The 20996-nt window shown below is 38.1% G+C and overlaps 1 protein-coding gene across 1 annotated transcript in view; it reads right to left on the reverse strand.

Annotated features, from left to right (window-relative positions):
• LOC139131218 (glutamate receptor 4-like) overlaps window positions 1–20996 on the reverse strand; it is a 53626-nt gene that overhangs the window by 16073 nt on the left and 16557 nt on the right. Inside the window, 3 exon segments of the mRNA XM_070697192.1 lie at window positions 322–483; window positions 1176–1229; window positions 3425–3606. Coding sequence (XP_070553293.1) covers window positions 322–483; window positions 1176–1229; window positions 3425–3606 — 398 coding nt within the window.

Raw genomic sequence — 20996 nt, forward strand, 5'->3', positions numbered from 1 at the left:
AGATTAATGCATTTGATCAAGACAACTTCAAACGTTCACTGTTCTGACTTACTTGGAATGGAGATGAGGACCGTTTTACTAATACTGCCCGGAGTTATCATACTAGCGCACACTCTTGTCATGATATGATATCAGGTATAATGTCATGCTTGAACGAGGGTGTACGTGTTCACTTGAACTTTTGCTTCGGGTCACAAGAGGTTATGACAAGCTCTATGCTCACTAATTTTGGCGAGTCTTCATTTATACAGCCCCCTTGCTCTGTCGATTCTCCAGATTGTGGTCTATTTAATCGCCGTAAAGCTCTGTTAAAAAACTCACCTTAATATATTTCATATATTTTACTTCCTCGTAATGCTGTATAATCTTCGTCCAGGCATTCATAAAGTCTTTGTGTCGGGGATGAGTCCGATCTACCATGTTCAACCCCGTAATGTTTACATTGTTGTGTTTAAAATTTTCTAGGTCTATGTTTTGTAAGTCCTAAAGAACAGAAATTGAGGAATGAAGGTTCTCAGACTCAGTTGAATAAAATATGAAATGCGTAGTGAATTTTAAATTCAAGATTGTCATATTTATGTCATTTTCTCGTATGATTGACGGCCAGAAAGCCATTAGGACAGACAAGACGGATATCTGCTACCGTGGATATTTTCTAAATAGGATTCTAGTAATGATACTTGTACGTCAACAGATGTATGTATGTATGTATGTATGTATGTATGTATGTATGTATGTATGTATGTATGTATGTATGTATGTATGTATGTATGTATGTATGTATGTATGTATGTATGTATGTATCTATCTATCTATCTATCTATAGTTTGTCTGCCTGTCTGTCTGTCTCTATCTTCTACCTGTCTATCTACCTACCTATATATCTATCTATCTGTCTGTCAGTCTGTCTGTTTGTTTGAGTGTCTTTGACGCCGCGTCTCTCTCTTTCTCTGTCTCTCTGTCTCTGTCTATATTGTATGTCTCTCTGTCTCTCTTTCGCTCTCATTATTGGTAACATTGGATTGATTTGATACCGGCATACCAATGGAGAGAATTTGTCATTCATCTATCGTAATTTCATTTCCCTATGGATGAAAGAACTCCCGAGCCGTATTCTGTACGGAATACCAATTGACTATACAAAGGGATCGCACGTGAATATAGGAGATACTTACGAAATCAAGTACTACATAATGATATTTTACCGTCATCATGGCAAGCTGCAAGGCCTATAAGCAATAAAAAAGACAATTTGACACTTCATTAGTATATAAAGAGAGTAAAAGCATACAAGAACAAAGATCGCTCTATATTATCTTTACCTGAGCAGAAGAATTTAGATATCCTCTTTCATACACTGGAAGACTTTTTGTCGACCATGTTTTTGCTTAATACAACAATGGTAAATTTAAAAAATGCTTCATATAAAACATTGTGAATGAAATGAGGATTATGTTCTGTCTGTCTCTGTCTGTCTCTCTCTCCCCTTCTCTCTCTCTCTCTCTCTCTCTCTCTCTCTCTCTCTCTCTCTCTCTCTCTCTCTCTCTCTCTCTCTCTCTCTCTCTCTCTCTCTCTCGTGTGTCATGTGACCATTGCTTCACTTCCGATAAGGCTGAAACTCATATTACATGAAGAAGAAGCGTGTACTAGGAATACATTTTTGTTAAATACGGAAATATGCGTAGCTAGATTGCTGGTCCTGTTATGCCCTATTTTCCAGCCGTCGATGTGAAGGTGATTACGTACGGTTGCACTCACTAAACTGAACAAAAAATACTAAGAAAGTGCTCGATGACTTATGGAAAACCCGGTTATATAGGTGCCCTGGGGACAAGGAGTCAACATGTCCATGCATTAAGTCGCCAACGTCGATCGATAGCTGAGAAACTAAGAGAAGTGTAGCGGGTGTATCTTGTTGTATCTGAAGACGATGTTTTCAGTTGTTTTTTGCTCTCTGGCGACCGATCTGGCTTCATTGAAAGGCCAGTCTACGTCATTCGCTGTTAAAAACCACGTTGTCTGCGGTAATTAGTTGTCATTAGTGGTCGTCCGCTACCGAAATTAATGGCGTCCACTTTACACAACAACAATCTCTTTATTCTCTTAGGACACCCATTTTTTTGAAAATAATTACACGCATACCGCGACGGCTAAGCGGTCAAATATAACACCTGGGTCCACAGCAGCCGTTGAAAAAGCCCGGGGTAATTTCTTCTTCCCTAGCGCGGTGCTACAGCATATCTACGAATTTCTGTGCTTGGGTCTAGATTTGTTTTTCAGGTGAACAATGTGGAATGTAAGCGATATTCCCCGCATGGTACATGCTTTGAGTAATTGGTGTCTTTAGGAAGACATTGTTCACGAGGGCCTTCTCGCAAGTTGTTGAAGTCAAGTTCTCTGGCCCTTCTTAAACGACTGGCCCCAAAGTTTTCCCTTGATAGAATATAAGACTATACAGACCGTGTTTATTGTTTGGAAAACACGTCCGTCGAAGACAAGTGGTTTACAAGTTCTGTTTGCATAGCTTATTGCCGAATAGCGTAATAAACAAAATCATAAACAAAGCAATTAATTTCTCGGCGTGGTGGCTAAAATCCGTGAAATACTTCACAACGTTAAAGCACAAGAGACTGTTACGCGGTTCTCGCGGCACGACTTCATTTGTTTAACGGATTCGACGAAATGCAAGGCGCGTCTCCCCAGAGAAGCAAACAACTATTTCATAAGCCGACTGAGGCGTCACGAGAAAAAAAGAAAGGATCGCGTTTATATCAATCAAACTGCTGGTGTGTTTTGATATCTCAAAAGCTGATGCATTTCCTATGTTATCTCGTCTATAATTCATGTGTTTTCTTATCAGCTTCATGAATGATATATGGGTTCTGGAGAAGCAGTTCTTTATCTCTCCTACGTGCATCTCTAAGACATGACAATCACTCAAAGACTCCAAACGCATCAGCCGTCTGTGACTAGGGGATGTAAGCAGACAGTCTGCCTATTTGACCTTTATTGATATTTGTTCATGCATGTTTGCAAAGAACATTCACAAGAAAAACTAATGTACGTTTTTCAATTTTACATTTCCACGCAGCTCAGTGGTGTACGCAGCTTGCAACGGAGAGTTTTGATCGTATTCGGCAAATTATCCAGAGCGAAAAACAATGAATGTAAGATTGTACGCATGTCACTAATTTAAGTCCAGCCAAGTTTATATGGAAAATATGCGTAACAGAGACGGACAGACAGACAGACAGACAGACAGACAGACAGACAGAGACAGGCAGGCAGGCAGGCAGACACAGGCAGACAGGTTGGTAAGGACAGGAAAGAAGACAAGTTGACGGGGACGTTGACAAATAACTGGACATGAGGGCAAACATTAGATCATCCGTGGCCCAGACCCCACGTATGAACATCGACTTACCTGTGTCAGTACTGATTCAGTTCTGTTTATTGACGACGTGTCGACCACGACATTGTACGCATCGGACGCTCTTATCCTCTGCAGGAATGGTCGAACGTTGTCATTACCGCGTAAATGAAGCGGCAAGACGATCCAATTTCGTTTCGACGCTATTTCCAGCAGAGACTCCAATCTGTACAAACCTAGGGTGGTGGAGAGAAGTGTAAACAACTAATTCGTCGTTTCTTTTAAAACAAATTTACCAGCACCAACAAAAACCGCATAGTCGCGTGATGACGGCATCTTCCTTTTTTCCGCGATCGTTAATTCTCTGGATCAAACTATTAAACGTCTCCTAGTAACAGTCTATATACAACATTTTCATGATTTAAGTTTTGAATATTTTAAAGATTATATCACATTATAACACTCGATGCGTTTGTGCAGTAATGTACGGGCAAATGCGGCACATGACAAAATTACCGCCGTCGTAGAGCCGGATATTGATGCTGAGAAAATATTACACAGGCAATACACTTTAGCCCATAATTTGTTTGAGGATGTTTCGTGGCAAGCGCATCTGTTGCTAAAATGACTGATACTGTTTGAATGTGCTTAATAATTATTTTACCCAGATACTTGGCAAATGTGTTAGGAAAGATATGTGGATGGTACGGAACACCATACTCCTCTGGTACAATTTGCAGGAATCTGATGCAAATTGTATGATGTTCCATCAAAGGTCAAGATGTAAATGGGCATTAAGTCATTTAGGTAATCCAAACACCATTGAAAACATTTTCTATTCGAAAATCTAATCGAAAATGTGTAACTCGGGGAGATCAAGTTGAAAAAAGTGTGAAAATAGGGTTAAAAACTGATTATTTTACATATGGTATGTATTGTATTGTATTCTTTTGCATTGGATTGCATTGTATTACTTTGAATAGTATTGTATTGTATTGTATTGTATTGTTTTTTATTGTATTGTATTGTATTGTATTGTATTGTATTGTATTGTATTGTACTGTACTGTACTGTACTGTACTGTACTGTACTGTACTGTACTGTACTGTACTGTACTGTACTGCACTGTATGTACTTTATTGTACTCAACTATCTGCTGTGTTTTAATGTATTGTTTTTTTGTTTTGCTGTCTTGTGCTGTACTGTAAGGCACTGTAGGGCGCTTTTGTTCATAAACACTTCTTGAAGGGGCGGGAGAATCTTTAAAACTGTCAAAAGATTTAAATACCCCTAGCACACCACAAAAATTTTCAATCCAACTCCTAACTAAAGAAAATTTGTAAGCCCCTTTCCAAATCTACTGACATTGTGTTTCCATTGAAAATGGTCCCAAGGTATGTCCCATAGGTTGACACTCCGCAATTTTTTGCTAGAAGCCTGTTCACTCATCAAACTGCATGAAATGTGGTGCAATAACAGTATCTTGAGTAAGTATTGTCACTTCGATACAGCTAATCTGTTGGGTAAAGTAAGGGACTGGACAGAAATTACGGGGGGGGGTTATAGGGCCGGTGTGTTTTGGATGAGTCACTGTTTTTCGCGAAAGCATTTTTGAAGGGTCATGAAATTTCACGCATGCCTTCGGGGAAGGCCATTATTTTTTCGCAAGTATTGCAACTATAAGAAGGCAAGATGTAGCTGATACAGTGCTTTACCTACATTGGAATCTATTGGGCAAACTGTTAACAAATTTCTCGGACAAATAAAGCTGTATATGTGTTTGACAATCTATGTAAATGTTCTTTGCTTGAAGTAGGAGGTAAAAAGTACATGTGTGAACAAGAAATTTGACTTTTGAATTCCATTGAAAATGTTGATTCACTATTCTCTGTGAGAAAACTGTGAACATTGTTTTCCAATACAAAACTACTCTGTGCACTTATACACGTTTGATAATTGATATAAATGTACTTGATTAGACTAGGATGGTGACAAGTGCATGTGTGTGCAAGAAATTTGATTTTGGAACTTCACCGAAATATTGATTCACTATACATTGTAGGCTATGAGGAAATATGAATATTTTTTTACATAACAAAACTAACTAAATCTGTGTATTTATAGACGTTTGATAATTTGATTAGCCTAAGGTGGTAAAAAGTACATGTGTGTGCAAGAAATTTGATTTTGGAATTTCACTGAAAATGTTGACTCAACATACGTTGTAGTCTATGAGGAAACTACGAATATGTTTTTACAATACAAAACTAGCTTAATCTGTGCTTTTATAAATGTTTGACAATTTATATTAATGTACGTGATGAGAATAGGGTGTTCAAAAGAGCAGATATGAATAAGAAATATGATATTGGAATTTCACCCAAGTGATTATTTGTAGAGGTTAAAAATATTCTGTGAAAATTCAAAGGTCAAATGGGAAAGTATATGTCAATTAAGATATCATTGATACGGACTGCGAGATGCCGGGGAGGGTCAGTGTTTTTTGCGCATGAAAATTAAAGAATGTCATTCTTTTTCTTGAAAACACTTTTGAAGGGTCACGGTCCTGTAAGGGGGGGGGGGGCGGTGGTTATGCATTTTTCCAGCTGGAGTCAAATTCAGGAGGATTTAGAAACGTAGGTTATCATCTCTCAATCTGTTATTTAAAGATTATTCGAGTTGAAACTTTCATTTATCATTGATGATCCTATAGTATCTTTCTAAAAAGTATGTCTTCTGTTTAGAGTTCTCTAGAAATGAAAATTTCCATTGGTTAAGATGAACATTTGACATCAACCAGGCCCACGTACAGTACTCAACTGAATATAGTCCCCTGTCCATATATACGCCCCTAATTTACATTCGTTAATAGGCCCGTACCCACAGAGAAACATAGACAGAGTGGTAACACTTGCATGACTTTTGTTCCATGGTCGTCTCGGTAGACCATTGGCCTTTCATATTAAAATGAGCTTCAAAGGTGTTAAACTTTTTGGAGGCTTTGTTTGTGGTTGATAATTACACGAGATTATGCGAAAAATACGACGAGATGGCATCGTACTGCCAGTCGTGTAGCAACCATAGTTACTTTGTGAGCTCTCAGGCCAGAAACACTGCTTCACGCCAATCAAAACATAACACGCCAGCAGTTTCATAAACATGTCCTTCCTTGACGCACGTGTAAAAGACGGTATGACTGACCGTAAACCATTGAGTAAAACCAGACAGTATCGATAAAAGACTTTCCAATTTGGTTCAAACACACTCATTATATATTCATAAAAATATGAGAGGAATTTTAAAACGGTAAAACTCATTTTCCTGAAGCTCAAAACACTCCCGTTTTCGCCAGCACGTCAATTCTGCTCAGCACCACACGACAACAACAACAACACAAACTTTGCCGAACATACTTTCGCTTAACAATTGGCGAAAATCCGAAAATTACCGAAGGATTCATGGTCGGCACTCTTCGGAAAGAGAGGCGAGAGCAACCTGAGGTCATGAGACGAGGCGAACATGGATGGGTTACGTAACCGCTTCACGCCTTAAACAATACCCGTTGCCACTCTATGCCGGACCCTAGTGCTGTAGAGCAAGGACTTCAAATATAAAATGAATGATTGCATGACCAGAGTACCAGCCCCTTATTCTTGCAAAGACGCAGAGAAAGGGTGACTGTTCTGCCATTATCTCTACCTAAATGAAGTATAGATCTAATTTTACAGGAGTGAATGACAATATGACATGAAAGTGAAATAAAAACCATACTCTATATGTCCCGTTGTTAATCCCCGTCCCCGGGGACTATACTCGGTCGAGTACACTATTGTCTATGGGGGGTTTTGGCTTATAGGTTATAATCTCCCAAATTGTTATACAAAGGTTGTTTGACCTGAAGCTTCCAGGTGTTATTGATGACAGTATGCACTATTCTAAATAGTTTGTATTCTGTCGAAGTCCTAAAATTACGGCGACATGAACGTTTGACACTGACCCACTCCCAATGTATTGTCAGTGGGAGAATATCAATGAAGTTCTCTGCAAAATCACTATTGAAAGGTTAAGATGAAACTTTTAGTCATTATAGAGGACAGTTTTGCTCAACAGGGTAGTTGGGTAAGTAGAAATCATGACAACCTAAATCTTTTGCCTCAAGTTGGCTGTTTTGATCATTAATAAATTGTTTAATATACCGTAACACTTGCGCCCAATGGGCGCGTCGAAAAAGTAAATGGCAGGAAATGAAAATGCTAGAAGGTATTTGGAAATGAATTGGATATTCAATAAATTTTAAAGTCCCGACCCCTTGCAATGTAATTTTTTTCAGATCCCCGGCGTGTTGTGAATTTTTCAAGCTCCTCCCTTGACATCCCCCTCCAGAAGTATTTGTGAACACAGCCTAAATCGTTGCTCTCTTTCGTTCGGGTTAATAAATTAAAATTGCTTCATTTTGTCAGAATTGTGGACGTTTTTGGTCTGCATTTCTCTACAAAGCTGCCTGCGGCTGAATAACTCATAACAAATATGACGAATGAGGTATGTAATAGGTAGCATTCCGTTGATGTACTGGTGAAGCATTCACAACACGACTGTGAGTTCTTCCGGCGCTTTGTAACAGAAGTCTAAGTAGGGGCGTAAAGTCAATCTGGATCGGAATGAACTGCAAACAGAAGACATGGCACGCACTCGTGTTAACGGGTTTATTATGTGTCTGGTAATGGAGGATAGTCTCCTGTACGCGCATCTCGGAGGGACCCTCGATTCTACGACGTTCAAATTGCTTCTCTCTGTGGCGACGCCGTCTCGTACATGATTGCTTCAAAGGCAAATGTCGCCACAAACTCGCATTACTGAAATGTATCTTCCCGCGAAAGTAGGCTTCGCCACGCGTGCCATTAGCCAATCGCACGGTTTCATCGACGTCCGAGAAATGGACGATGCCTACGTCATTAACACCAGTCCGTCACTTCAGAGGTGACGGAGGTCAATATTTGCGATGCAGAAGATTTGTCTTTCGACCATTATTTTGCTTTGAAACCCAGTCGATCTTACCTTCTCTTTTTTTTTAATTTTCACAACGCAGGAGACTGCGTTCCATCTTCGTCATTCGCGTATCTTTAATAAAATGCATACGTCCGTTTCTACACAATAATGCTCACATTACTTTTGAAAAATTGAAGACAAATTGCCTATAGGTGTACAGATCGACAGATGATATTGTATACGTCAAAGGTGTGTCTATACATTATTACTCTCCAAATTAAACGCAATCTTTTTTGCTGTCCTCGAGAGCAAAGGCTGAAAGAGGTACGGTGCACCGACAGCTTCCGCTGGTATCACATTTATGCTTCCAAAGCACACATACACTGACATCCAGAAATAAGCCTTAGCTGTAAGAACTTCGGTGATTATTGGGTGTTTAGCATTCGAGTCAGTAACCCGACGCTGCTAAGTGGCCAGTAGGGAATTCCCGTCCTTGTTACGTTGCTGAGAGCAAGGTTAAATGAGGCAAGATATCTCATTTCCGTGCAGTAATGTGACTGGAAGATACTTCTAATGCTTATTTACAATCATATATATATATATATATATATATATATATATATATATATATATATACACACGTACATACGTACATACATACATACATACATACATACATACATACATACATACATACATACATACATACATACATTATAACACAAATTATTTCAAGTACAAAGTTATAATATCTTTTACTTAAGTTTCATGTATCCTGCCATCTTCATAGAGACAGTAAGGACTATAAATATCCTTAGTTCTACACCCTCATTTATATGGTCGGGACGTACCTTTATATTGTGTTTCTAGGCAGTGTTGAAATTTGATAAATAATATTTGTTTTGGTGGCGACATTTTGAAACCAACTCAGAGCGGTTGTTTAACAGCGTAGAGCTGTAAGCATTTATGTGTAGCTTTCCTGATGCCAGCTTAAAGATCGACCAGCTGTTTGTAATTGAAGGGACAAGTCTTCATACATATAATAGTCGCGCCAGCGGCTTACTGACTACGCATGCGCTTATTCATAATATACTATGCGAGTAACCGGAAGTGTACCCTTCTTTCTCATTGGGCGCCGCCATGTTTTGTTTTTTTTGAGTACTCGTAAATAAACAAATACGAAACAAATTATCATGATATAACATGCCTTTTATAAAATATATCTCTTTTATTAGCCACTAAATGTTATTATACACCTTGTCGCTGATACAAAGTATCGTAGATATAGATAAACGGAGAAAACTGTCGTGCATATGAACGGGGCATACGCAAAGAATGCTGGGATTGAATTATAGAAGAGCGCCCCCTGTGTCAATAATTAGATTCAAAAATTGCAAGTTTTAGACGGAACGCTATAGTTTTCAGCTTGCAAGTGGAAGGTGGGCAGTGCGGTTACCATTGCAATGATAATTATTGCATAATACGTCCCTTGTTTAACGCCATAGGCTGTTATCATTGTAAAAATTGCCAATTTTTGTCCAAAATTTTTACACGCTACAGAAAATCTATACCTGCCCTGCTGCAGGGTTTGACGTCGTGTAAGTACGTGAACTGCTTTCATCAGAGGGAAACTGGGCATAGTTGTTATATAAACGTTTATGAAGTAACAATTACAGTTTATCATGAATCAATACAAATAACATTGCCAATCTTAACCCCTGGCGCGACACCAAGGCTGAGCCCTATATAATATTAATGTATAATATAGGGTTATTCACAAAATACGGCCCGTATGGACGAGGGCTCAGTGAGTGACGTATTGGACGAGCCAAAGGAGAGTCCAATACTCACTGAGCGGAGTCCATACAGGGCCGTATTTTGTGTATAACCCTATTATTATACACCTCCCTCAATTAATCGTCCGTATAAACTCATTCTATGGTAAATTTTGAGGGATGCGGCACGCGCGATATGAGTGGAACGCGATTGTTGAAATAAAATTGCTACAAACCCCAAACAGGCGCGTCGCGCGTCTCCCGTATTCGGGACTCCGCGTACTATACAAAATACGGAAAGTTATTGGACGGTCAAACTCCCATAGGTTACGGCAGTAGGTGTATAACAATGAATATATGTACATATATGTATATATATATATATATATATATATATATATATATATATATATATCTTATATATATATACATATATAACACACACACTTTGTCTAAGTTCTTTGCCTTAATTGTAGAAAACAGGCAGTCATTCAATAAACGAAAACAAAATCAATTTTATGAAAAACTAAGATCGTGATCTTGTTCTAGGATAGCAGATGAAAAAGTTTGGAGCCAGTCAGCCAGGCTTCCAACCTTTATTAAAAATTTATGTCCAGCGGGCAGCGTCCGAAAAGACGGATGTATAGAACGTGTCAGGCATCACAGATCAGCACGCCGATAGAAAAAAGATTCACTCCGATATAGCTACTAATTTACACTGAGTCACAGCTTCCACTTTGCGCCGCATCGAAGGCTCCCTGCACACGCCAGCTGTGTCCGGTCCCCCGTGACCTCGTCCTTCGCTCTTTCTTAAATGCCCTGTTATGTACATTAATTTTTCCTATTGCTCTTCCCAAATTGGCTTCTATAGATTTGAAATGAGGATAAATTACCCCTATTTTGGCTCAGACGACCGGGCAGAAACTCCGTTTATTATGTCTAAATACAGCGTTTTATTGACTTCTTGGTATTTGCTGAACTGCAGTCAGTATAAATTTACACGTCCACTAACTTTTGTCAAAAGACGAGTACGGCTGTCACTACATACATGCACTTATACTGCGCCCAGGGGTAAACGCAAAAACGATGAGTTCACACGACACTGTAATTTGAATTCCCATCCTTCTATCGACACCGCTCGGCTCCCAGGCTTCCATTAATACGTCGCTCTCTGCTCTTTTCTTGATAATCACTTTATAGCTTGTCAGGGATGACAGAGAAACATCTCACATGATATTACCTTTGAGAAATTCCTTTACATGCGGGACAAGCTGAAGTAGATGTTTCTGGGGGACGAAAGGGGCACTAACCGGGGATATTATCGCCCTCAGCTCCTCCAAGCAGCGAGAATTTTACGAGCGAACATTATGGAGAGATGATTTAAAATATGTAATTTGCATCTGGGCATATTCAGTGCAAGAATACTTTAAATATATCTCAAATGTGGGCAAAGGAAAAAAACGGAATGCTAGAAGCCTGCTCAAATGAAAGATGTGGAGAGAGAGACCTGGAATGGCGAGCCAAAATCATTCACCGTTCCTTGCTACGTCATATCCGAATAAAATATATGTAAGGGGCATTGACAGGGAAATATGGGGCAATTCTTGAAACAGGGGATTTACCCCTAAGGAGAATGCTATTAACGCGATTGGAACTAATTTGAGAGAACTGGATCGTATATTTCAAATTTCTCAAAAGTGTTGGGTGCATTATTGCTGAATGTTGCTACATTACAAATTATTCATAAAAACAAGTGCATTTCATTTGCATAAAGAGAAAAAAAAAGTGCTTATATTTGCAGATTAAACCGACATTAGTTCACAATCCAATTATCCCAAATTAGTTCAAATCTTGTTTATTGTTATCCCGGCTTTCAGCGCTCCACTACATGCAACAACTTGCAATTCATAAAAAGAGGGGGGGTGCAACTTGAATAAACATGTAAGAATGCAGTTTTTAAGTAAATCGTGCGAGAATTAATGCACGGCATAAGTAACCACTTCAAAACCTGGAGAAGAATTTAGCAATGAGGACTGTTCAATTAACACCTATACGAACGTATTTCAGCATCACCGATATTCCTCAAAATCCATCAAAATTTTACATCAGCGTCTATCTTTTCAGGGCACCAATTTAGAGATTAATTATGCAAGGCCTTTGCTATGAAATTTAATCTCAAAAAGAGACTTTTTCATGAAAGACGCAGGAGTGAAGTGTTTTCATGGGGCTTTAAATTTTCAATGGTTAATTTTGCTATCGCCAACAGCTTAGAGCTCACGGCAGACATATCTATTGTCTACAGAGCATGCCTGGGTTTTGAGTTTCTTTGTTTTTAATATTCTTTGCTAGAGCTTTTGGTTTAATTTTGTATTCGTTCAATTGTGCAAGGGAGACAACTTATAAGTTTATTGTGACGCCTTTGATAGTTCTAAGGCACACAAAAACCAACTTCGAGGGCGTGAACCTAGTTTGCTGTCACATGATGATCGATTTTGACCTGTGACACGCTCGATCACTGCACTCACAGAGAAAATTGTCAGATCCCCGCTTGCCTGAACACAGGTGGAGGCCGGTGAAAAGTTAACGATCGTTTGTTTTGTACCAAGAACTCAGTTTTTCGAGAACAAATGTTTTTGATATCACGGAACGATAACTTCATGTAATGTTTTCCCAATAAAGAAGAAGTTAAGATAAAAGAAATAATAATTAATAGTCAAACAGATTGCTTTTCACTCGCATATATGTAGTTGCAGAAAATTTGGTAAAGATGTACGCAGAGCAATAAGTGAGCAAATAATGGTAAAAAACTTAATGCTGACCCTAATAAAAAGTAGTTAAGCATGATTGGCTTTTATATCCTGTTCTGAGATCAATTCAAGCTTACATGTATATTTCTACGTTTTGAGAATATTAATGTATTATGTATTATATCATACCAGTATATTGATGGCGCAAATACTGCGATCTCATTGGTCGAGACGTGAAAATGACCGTGCTATATTCCCAGTATAGCACGTTTGGAACAGGCACGAGACCTCGGCTAGAGAAACATTCCCTTTTTGACGTTTAACGCCAGAATGCCATTTCAATATTATGATATAATAGCAATGAACCACTTCAGCAACGGGTATACCACTTGATTTTGACTACTTCCGCACATATGTCGTGTACTGGTAAAAATCTCCTACCGGGCCGTCGCTGTGGTTTTTTTATTGCTTGATTATTTGAAAATCCAAATACAACCCTTCCTGACGGTAGAAATCAAGACAAGTAATCCCTCATGACATATGTTTATCTTACCTTTCGTTTTGTGCATTCGGCGATGTGATTCAGTTCGCCTGGCACGAATCAGTATAGTACTCGGTAGAACTCGTCTCGAAATTGAAAGTCTTAAACTTCTGCTAAAACTTTCCGTGAAAAAACGTTAATCCATAATTCCCTTTCGAAATCAATGATAAACGATGATCAAAATTGAAAGTTTGGTTCTAGAGAAAACTGATTACCCAATTTAGCAACATTTGAAATTCAAAATGGCCGCCATTCCTGTGTTAACTCAATGGGGAAAATAGTTATTTCGATTTATCACAGAAATAAGCTTGTGAAAACTTGATTTAGTACATGCTTCAAAATAAACCCCCCCCCCTCGTGCTAGGCAAAAACAATATTCCCAAGTCAATAAGGAGTCTGAACATTTGTCCTTGTAGTCAACGGAAGTTGTTACGAGAACTATCTCCATGGGTAGCCTAAACCATATATCTCTTCTACTATCTATGCCTAAACTGATACGGTGGATGTAAAACAACCATAACCCTGTAAAGGACGTCTAAAAAGACTAGTAAAAGGTGTAATAGTCATAGTAAAATCATTTTATGATCATGAGACACGACGCTTATTATCAGTAACAATACCTGAAGGCAAAGGTCAAACAATTTAATGCTCGAACAGGTATGTATTACAAGCACAAGCACCTGACCAAGATTGAAGGCGAGATTGTGTACACAAATGTGACGGCTTGTAAGATAGAGCAGAATTTATCTGTCTGAATGTTTGTGAGATCCAAGATATCCTTTGCCACAGTAACAAATCAGAGCTGTCGCTATGTTTACGTAAACTTCTTGGCAGCTTTGGTGATCACGTGATCGCCGCCTCACGAGTCATACGGATTACATAGTCATCTCTACATCGAAACGTCAAGGTTGGTAGCGGGGTGATATGAGTAAATTATAATCGTGAAGGAAACTGTAATAATGGGAGTGTGTAGTTCTGTAAAAATTCCGAGGCAGCTTTAACAAGCAATTCTCTCTCTTCTGGCTGAAAATAATTTATGATTTGCTTTACAGAAAAGTACAAGAGATGTGATTACCTTTAAAAGAAACAATACTGTTTTGCTCTGTAAGCTCTCAATATCATATCATAAAATATATATCACCAGAGCCGATGGGTGCACTGGGTGAACGACAAAACTATAAGGAGATTATACCTAGTTACAACTGAGCACGAAGACGCTGGACGGTACGTTTGGACAGAGTGATTATAATTTCCGACGGGCACAGAGAGGCGGAACGAACAAAATTTTAAACACTCTCATGACAGTAATTACTTCGGTGTCGAAGCCATGTTTGATATATTTTGACATGCCCTATTGCGTTCTTTATCATTGATTAGACAAACGCTCTAGATATCGTAATAATAATTCTCAGAAACAAGGCGTTGGAGACCGATTCGTGGGCAGTGGACCTTGGCCTATACTGCGGGAAATTCTAAAAGACGTGTTGTGCCAAATAAAGACCGACAATAAGAGGGAGAGAGAGTCAACATGATGCAACACCTCGATTAAACGACATATTTTTTTTTAATATTAACAATTTGTTTCAGTTTTTGTCTCGAATGCAATTAACTTAACATCGCAAGCTTTGTTTACACGACTACTCAGTTACTGCGGACAGATTCAAAATTAAGAGACGTTGATCTCAAAACCGACAGAAATTTTCGAAACGTGACTTGAGTGCCATTAGGATACCGCCTCCATTTGGTTTTGATTTCAGAAGACGACGATTCCCCCCCCCCCCGTGACGAGACAAAGTCTGTAATTTACGTCACAAACATAGTAACTGCTCATTTTAAAATAAAAAGCTCGGCATAAATCATTTCAATGTTTCCATTTGTTCATATTTGGTTTTATCTTTCACATTCTTTGACTCTAAATTTTAATACACATATTACGCCGCGCTTTTTATTGTTTCCCGCCAAACTCAATGCGTGATATTATACTCGTTCCCGGGCGTCGACGCTTAATATCAAATATTCCCAGATAATCTGATATAGTAAAGGTGGCTTTTTTGATAACCATTATATATGACATTACAACGCATCGTGATAAACAATCACATGCTTTTAACAACATTTTCTATAGAAACAAAAGTATTTCATCGACCAGACCCTGCCCTTGAAAATTTATTTTCATGACAGTTGTGGTGGGAAATTTAAGACCATGCCCACATAAGTAGGCGGCCTGTTGTGTAACGAACAAGTTCACCCATTAATCGCAAACTAAAATGACTCCCCTTTTACAATTTATTGTCTTACGGCATTTTTGTACAATTAGAACTACTAATTTTACAGAATGCTTAATGAAAATATGAATCTTATGAATACCATCAATTTCGATAAAATCACTAAAATCGAAATGTTTTGACCATGAAGTTGTACGGTTAATATTAAATTTAGCAGAAATATATCATATGTAAATATTACTGGTACACGATTTTGGCGCGCATTCGCTCACAGCGCATAGATCGCTGCAGTAATATAATGAGTGGCATTTATTAAAGCCGGTCCAGTTTCTGATCGCTGTAATGGCACAACCTTCCCTGATTCGACAAAGTGGGTCAGTCGTGTTTCACGTCAGCCGGATTAAGATATCCCCTCAGATAACAGTTCACATCTAATGAAATCAACAATCTGCGACAAACCACCGCCCCCCTCCCCCCGCACACACACACCGATTCTTCTCTGCTCTGCTTTCATTAACCTAACGGCATTCACTTACTCGAAATTGTAAAACCGTCCCGGGAAGTGAACTCACACAAACAATAACAAGCTTCACAATCAATTTAGATCGACTTTGTCCCTTATCAGATTTCTGGTTTCTATATTGCAAATATCGAAATGGCATTTCCCCTGACTCCAAAGTAATTTCCTCGCAATCTCGTCGTCAAAATTATTTCAGATTTAACGCCGGGCCGATAGGCAAATTACGATGAATCAATTCGAAAAAAAATGTATACGATAGAAAATTGACTATACATGTATAGCGATCACACCACGTCGATACCACGCCATTGACTGACAGCGGGCATGGTGTGTGTGTATATGCTCGCTGCGTTCCCTCTAACACGCTTTAATGTACTTTTTGTGATGTCAAATGTCGTTCATCAATTATTGGTATTGCTAAAGCGATGCTGACTTACCCTGCCTATCGCGAAGGGAGACAAGCACTGCGCGTTTATTTTCAGCTGATAGCGGGCAAAGGGTCACGGAATTCTATGATTATCAAAAGACTGCACGCGAGTGAAATCAACGTAGAACTATCAGCGAAGATTGCATGTATATTAAATTTTGAACACGATGGCAAACAATTAAAACTGAAGACGAATACGCTGCACTTGATATTCCTTTGAAACAACGTGTCATGGCAAATGAAGTTCATTTTCTTCTTCACAAGAGTGAACGTCAAGAGTAATACAGCTAACTCGTGTTTCCGGCAGCGTCCATTTGTCCCTTGCGATGTAACTCTGGTTTCCTGTGACTCTACGGACTGGTATGCCAAATTGGTTTAAATTTAAATGTCAAATTTAGAATTACAGAGAATCTGATCAAAAAACATAAATTACAAGACTTGAAATCTGATCACAGGGGACTCGTGCTTGTTGTTTATTTGTGTATGTTTGTTTGTGTGTATGTGTTTGTGTTTGTTTATTTGTTATTTTTAATAAAATAACAGCGAAAAGCTGTTTTGTTAATATTTGTCAATAAAGAGCAGTTTATTTATTTATTTGTTTGTTTGTTTGTTTATATATTTGTTTGTTTGTTTGTTTGTTGATACGTATTTCCGATGGTTAGGGTTAGGGTTAGGCTTAAGTTAGGGTTAGGGTTAGGCTTAAGTTAGGGTTAGGGTTAGGCTTAAGTTAGGGTTAGGGTTAGGGTTAGACTTATTCACTCCCTCTATATATGCGGCAAGAAAATTGTATGTAAAACAGGCCGGTCCATTCAGCATTCAATGAGTGGTAGATTCTCCTTTTTAGACCCGGGGAAAGTGTGTTCTCGAAAAATTTTCAAAAGTGCCAAGTTAAACTTTTACCCTGGTATCAAGTCTCAATATATAGAGGGAGTGAATAAGTCTAACCCTAACCCTAACCCTAACTTAAGCCTAACCCTAACCCTAACCCTAACCCTAACTTAAGCCTAACCCTAACCCTAACCATCGGAAATACGTATCAACAAACAAACAAATATATAAACAAACAAACAAATAAATAAACTGCTCTTTATTGACAAATATTAACAAAACAGCTTTTCGCTGTTATTTTATTAAAATAACAAATAAACAAACAAAAACACATACACACAAACAAACAGACACAAATAAACAACAAGCACGAGTCCCCTGTGATCTGATGCCATCAACTATATCGAGTATGTTACGAACTTTACAAATAAAGTACAAACGTTATATAATTGGTTCACTGTTGTAAAAACTACAAAGTTGTAGAAACTCCATTATTATCATAATATGCCATGAGCGACAGAGAAATGAGCAGAGTTGGAATACTCAAACTGTAGAAATCACACAATTATTCAACTCTCCCTCTCTCTCTCTCTCTCTCTCTCTCTCTCTCTCTCTCTCTCTCTCTCTCTCTCTCTCTCTCTCTCTAACAACGAACCGAAAACTGTGTGTGACTGTAAGACAATATTCCTCTTCAACTTACTGCGTAATGACCATTCTCTCTCTTTTTATTTTCACAACTGCAATTTACTGCCCGGGGATTAAAATGGATCTTAGCATGCTATAGAGCCAGAAAAGTTTTGTAAAACATTGACGGTCCAAATATCTATCCACAAGAAGCTGTCGATCTTAGCATGGGCTTAATAGTTCATATGACTATGACACTGTTATTTTATCGCTCTTTTGTCTCGTCTGGTTTCTTTTGACTGGGGGCGAATACTTGATATTGTTTTGTAGCCTTATTCTCTCGTCTCATCATAAACTCTGCACAGTAAGGAATATTAACCCTTCACTCCCCTCTACTTGCACTCTTACGTACTTGCCATGAGCTCACGGCTGTCATCATGACAGTTTTTCGCCCAATTAAATTTGATTTACTTCCAAATGCGTAAATTGTGACTGAAGGAAGATTTGCTGCATGTACTGGCTTCACTGTGATACATACATAAACCGTGTGCGTACTGTGAACTAAATGTCACATTGGAATGATCCGGGTTATATTGAAATAATTTGTATTTTATATTGTTTTCAACAATATTTTGACTTTAATTTACAAGTTTATTCGATGGGTTAATTCTACAAATTATTGCGATCAGGATTTAATCAATAGCACTGAGTATTTTTTATTTATTTATTTATTTATTTATTTATTTATTATTTATCTATTTATTTGCTTATTTGTTTGTTTGTTTATTCATTCATTGTTTCTGACAAAAGGCAAGATTTTCATCCGTTTAAACCACTTCCAAATTTAAATGAAAATTATATATATATATATATATATATATATATATATATATATATATATATATATATATATATATATATAAGCATTTATTTTTCATTTAAATTTGGAAGTGTATATATATATATATATATATATATATATATATATATATATATATATATATATATATATATATATATATACAAAAAGCAAACCAAACAAATACATGTAGACATGACATACACAGTAAGCACGGAACAAGTAGCTTTTTATGAAATTCTAATGGTAGTAATGCTAATAATAGTAATGGTTGCACGGTGGACCAGTGAGCACATTTGATTTTATTGTAAAAAAGCATAGCCATGACAAGTCGGCTAACATGCGTAAGGGTGATGTTTTGAATATGTGAAAGTTTAGGACAGAAACTTGTTTGTTTGCCAGTTTCAGAAGCCTTGCAGTACTACGTCAATAATTAAGCAATATATTACCATGCCCTGCCCGTCGCATCTTGATGGTCGAGCTGAACCACGTGACTGACCACAAATACACAGTAATGGTTTGTTTATATGCCCGTGAATATGAATAATAAGATTAACAACTCAAAGTATTGTAACTTTACAGCTCAATCGTAAATCATAATCAATCACAAAATAAAATGGAGCACTTGTAGGTCAAGTTGAGATACTTTTTTCTGAAAACATCTCCGGATTTGCCAATTTTTACAGCGCGCGTGACAGTGCGTCGCGTATTGCTCAGTTTCTGGGGCCCAGTTGTCGTTTTCTTGTGAAATTTTTGCAAATTTTGACGGCTTTATTGGTTTTTTTTATAATATAATGGAAATAACACACTACGCCCTGACCATTTACATTTATTTATGGACATGGGCTTGAGGAAAGTCAAAATTAACGGGCTCGGCAAGCTTCGCCAGTGAATTTTTGGCTTTTCTCTCGCCCTTGCCCAGAAATAAACGTTAATGGTCAGCGCGTCGTCCGTTATTTCTATAACATAATGTAAGAGCTGACTAACCTCACAAAGTTACCTGGGCTAAAATGCAAGAAAACCAAACGGGGCTTTTTTTCTCCTCCATAGAGTGTTTAAGATGGGGAGATAAAAGGCGGCCATAGATACCCTGGTAGCCTTTGAAATTTATCTCGTTTCTGTATCTCAAAGCATGTGTTTCACCGTAGAGAGTGGAGCACAGGGACATATCAGTGGTGACCTTACCGCTTCCCGTAATTCTAAGACTTCCCAGACAGTTCTAATCTTATCTCTGAGAGGGAACGATAAACTCTTGATGAAACCCTTTGATATTACGGCATAACTTGTTCTAGCTTCAGCTGTTATTCATAATCTTTGAAATGTCAGATAAAGATCTCGAAAATATGCAATTCATGATAATTAGATGAAAAATTTGTTTTTGATATTAACACGGTTATCCTATGTTATACTCCCTGACCCCGAACCTCTTTCCTCATTCCCAGAAGGGAACGCTAAGATAATCCTTTGATTTTCAAAAAACTGTTTCATTTCAGTCGTAGTAGGAACCCCTCCCTGTCACAAAAAATTACTAAACTAACAAGTTTATTTTGGCCTTATGGTGTTCCAAAGCCGAAGAAGTCACTACGCATGCGTCAGCGAATCGCTAGAAAGGAACGATCGATGATTGATTCAGTGGATTAGCTGACTACGGTCGTAATAATATGTAAAGCTTGGCAGATTTTACATGTAAACAAAGACTCTTTAAAAGGCAAGACAGTACAAGAATTTAACACAAGAAAAACGAGAAAATGTATAATTGTAATAGCTAGTGTCTGCGACTTTACTACCGTCACACCGAATATTGACAAGAACGCTTAGTTGTATTTTTTTTGATTCTTTTTTTAACCCAGTTTATTAGAATAGACCGCTCTGTAATATTGAAAAACCACTGTATGAAACTCTGTGACCTGACTAAAAGAAATCAAAACGACCTTCATACAGCAAGTTGTTCAGTGAATACAATGGTTGATAGGAGCATTGGCACCCTGTCGAGACCAGCCTTTTCTCTGGCAGATACGCGAAACTTAAAATGAAACCGTTATTTCAGCCTTCGCCCTACTATCAAACGCAACGCCATAAAGGCAGGACTCATGA

Source organism: Ptychodera flava, chromosome 4 (genome assembly GCF_041260155.1).
Source record: "Ptychodera flava strain L36383 chromosome 4, AS_Pfla_20210202, whole genome shotgun sequence".
In the NCBI taxonomy this organism is placed as follows: Eukaryota; Metazoa; Hemichordata; class Enteropneusta; family Ptychoderidae; genus Ptychodera; species Ptychodera flava.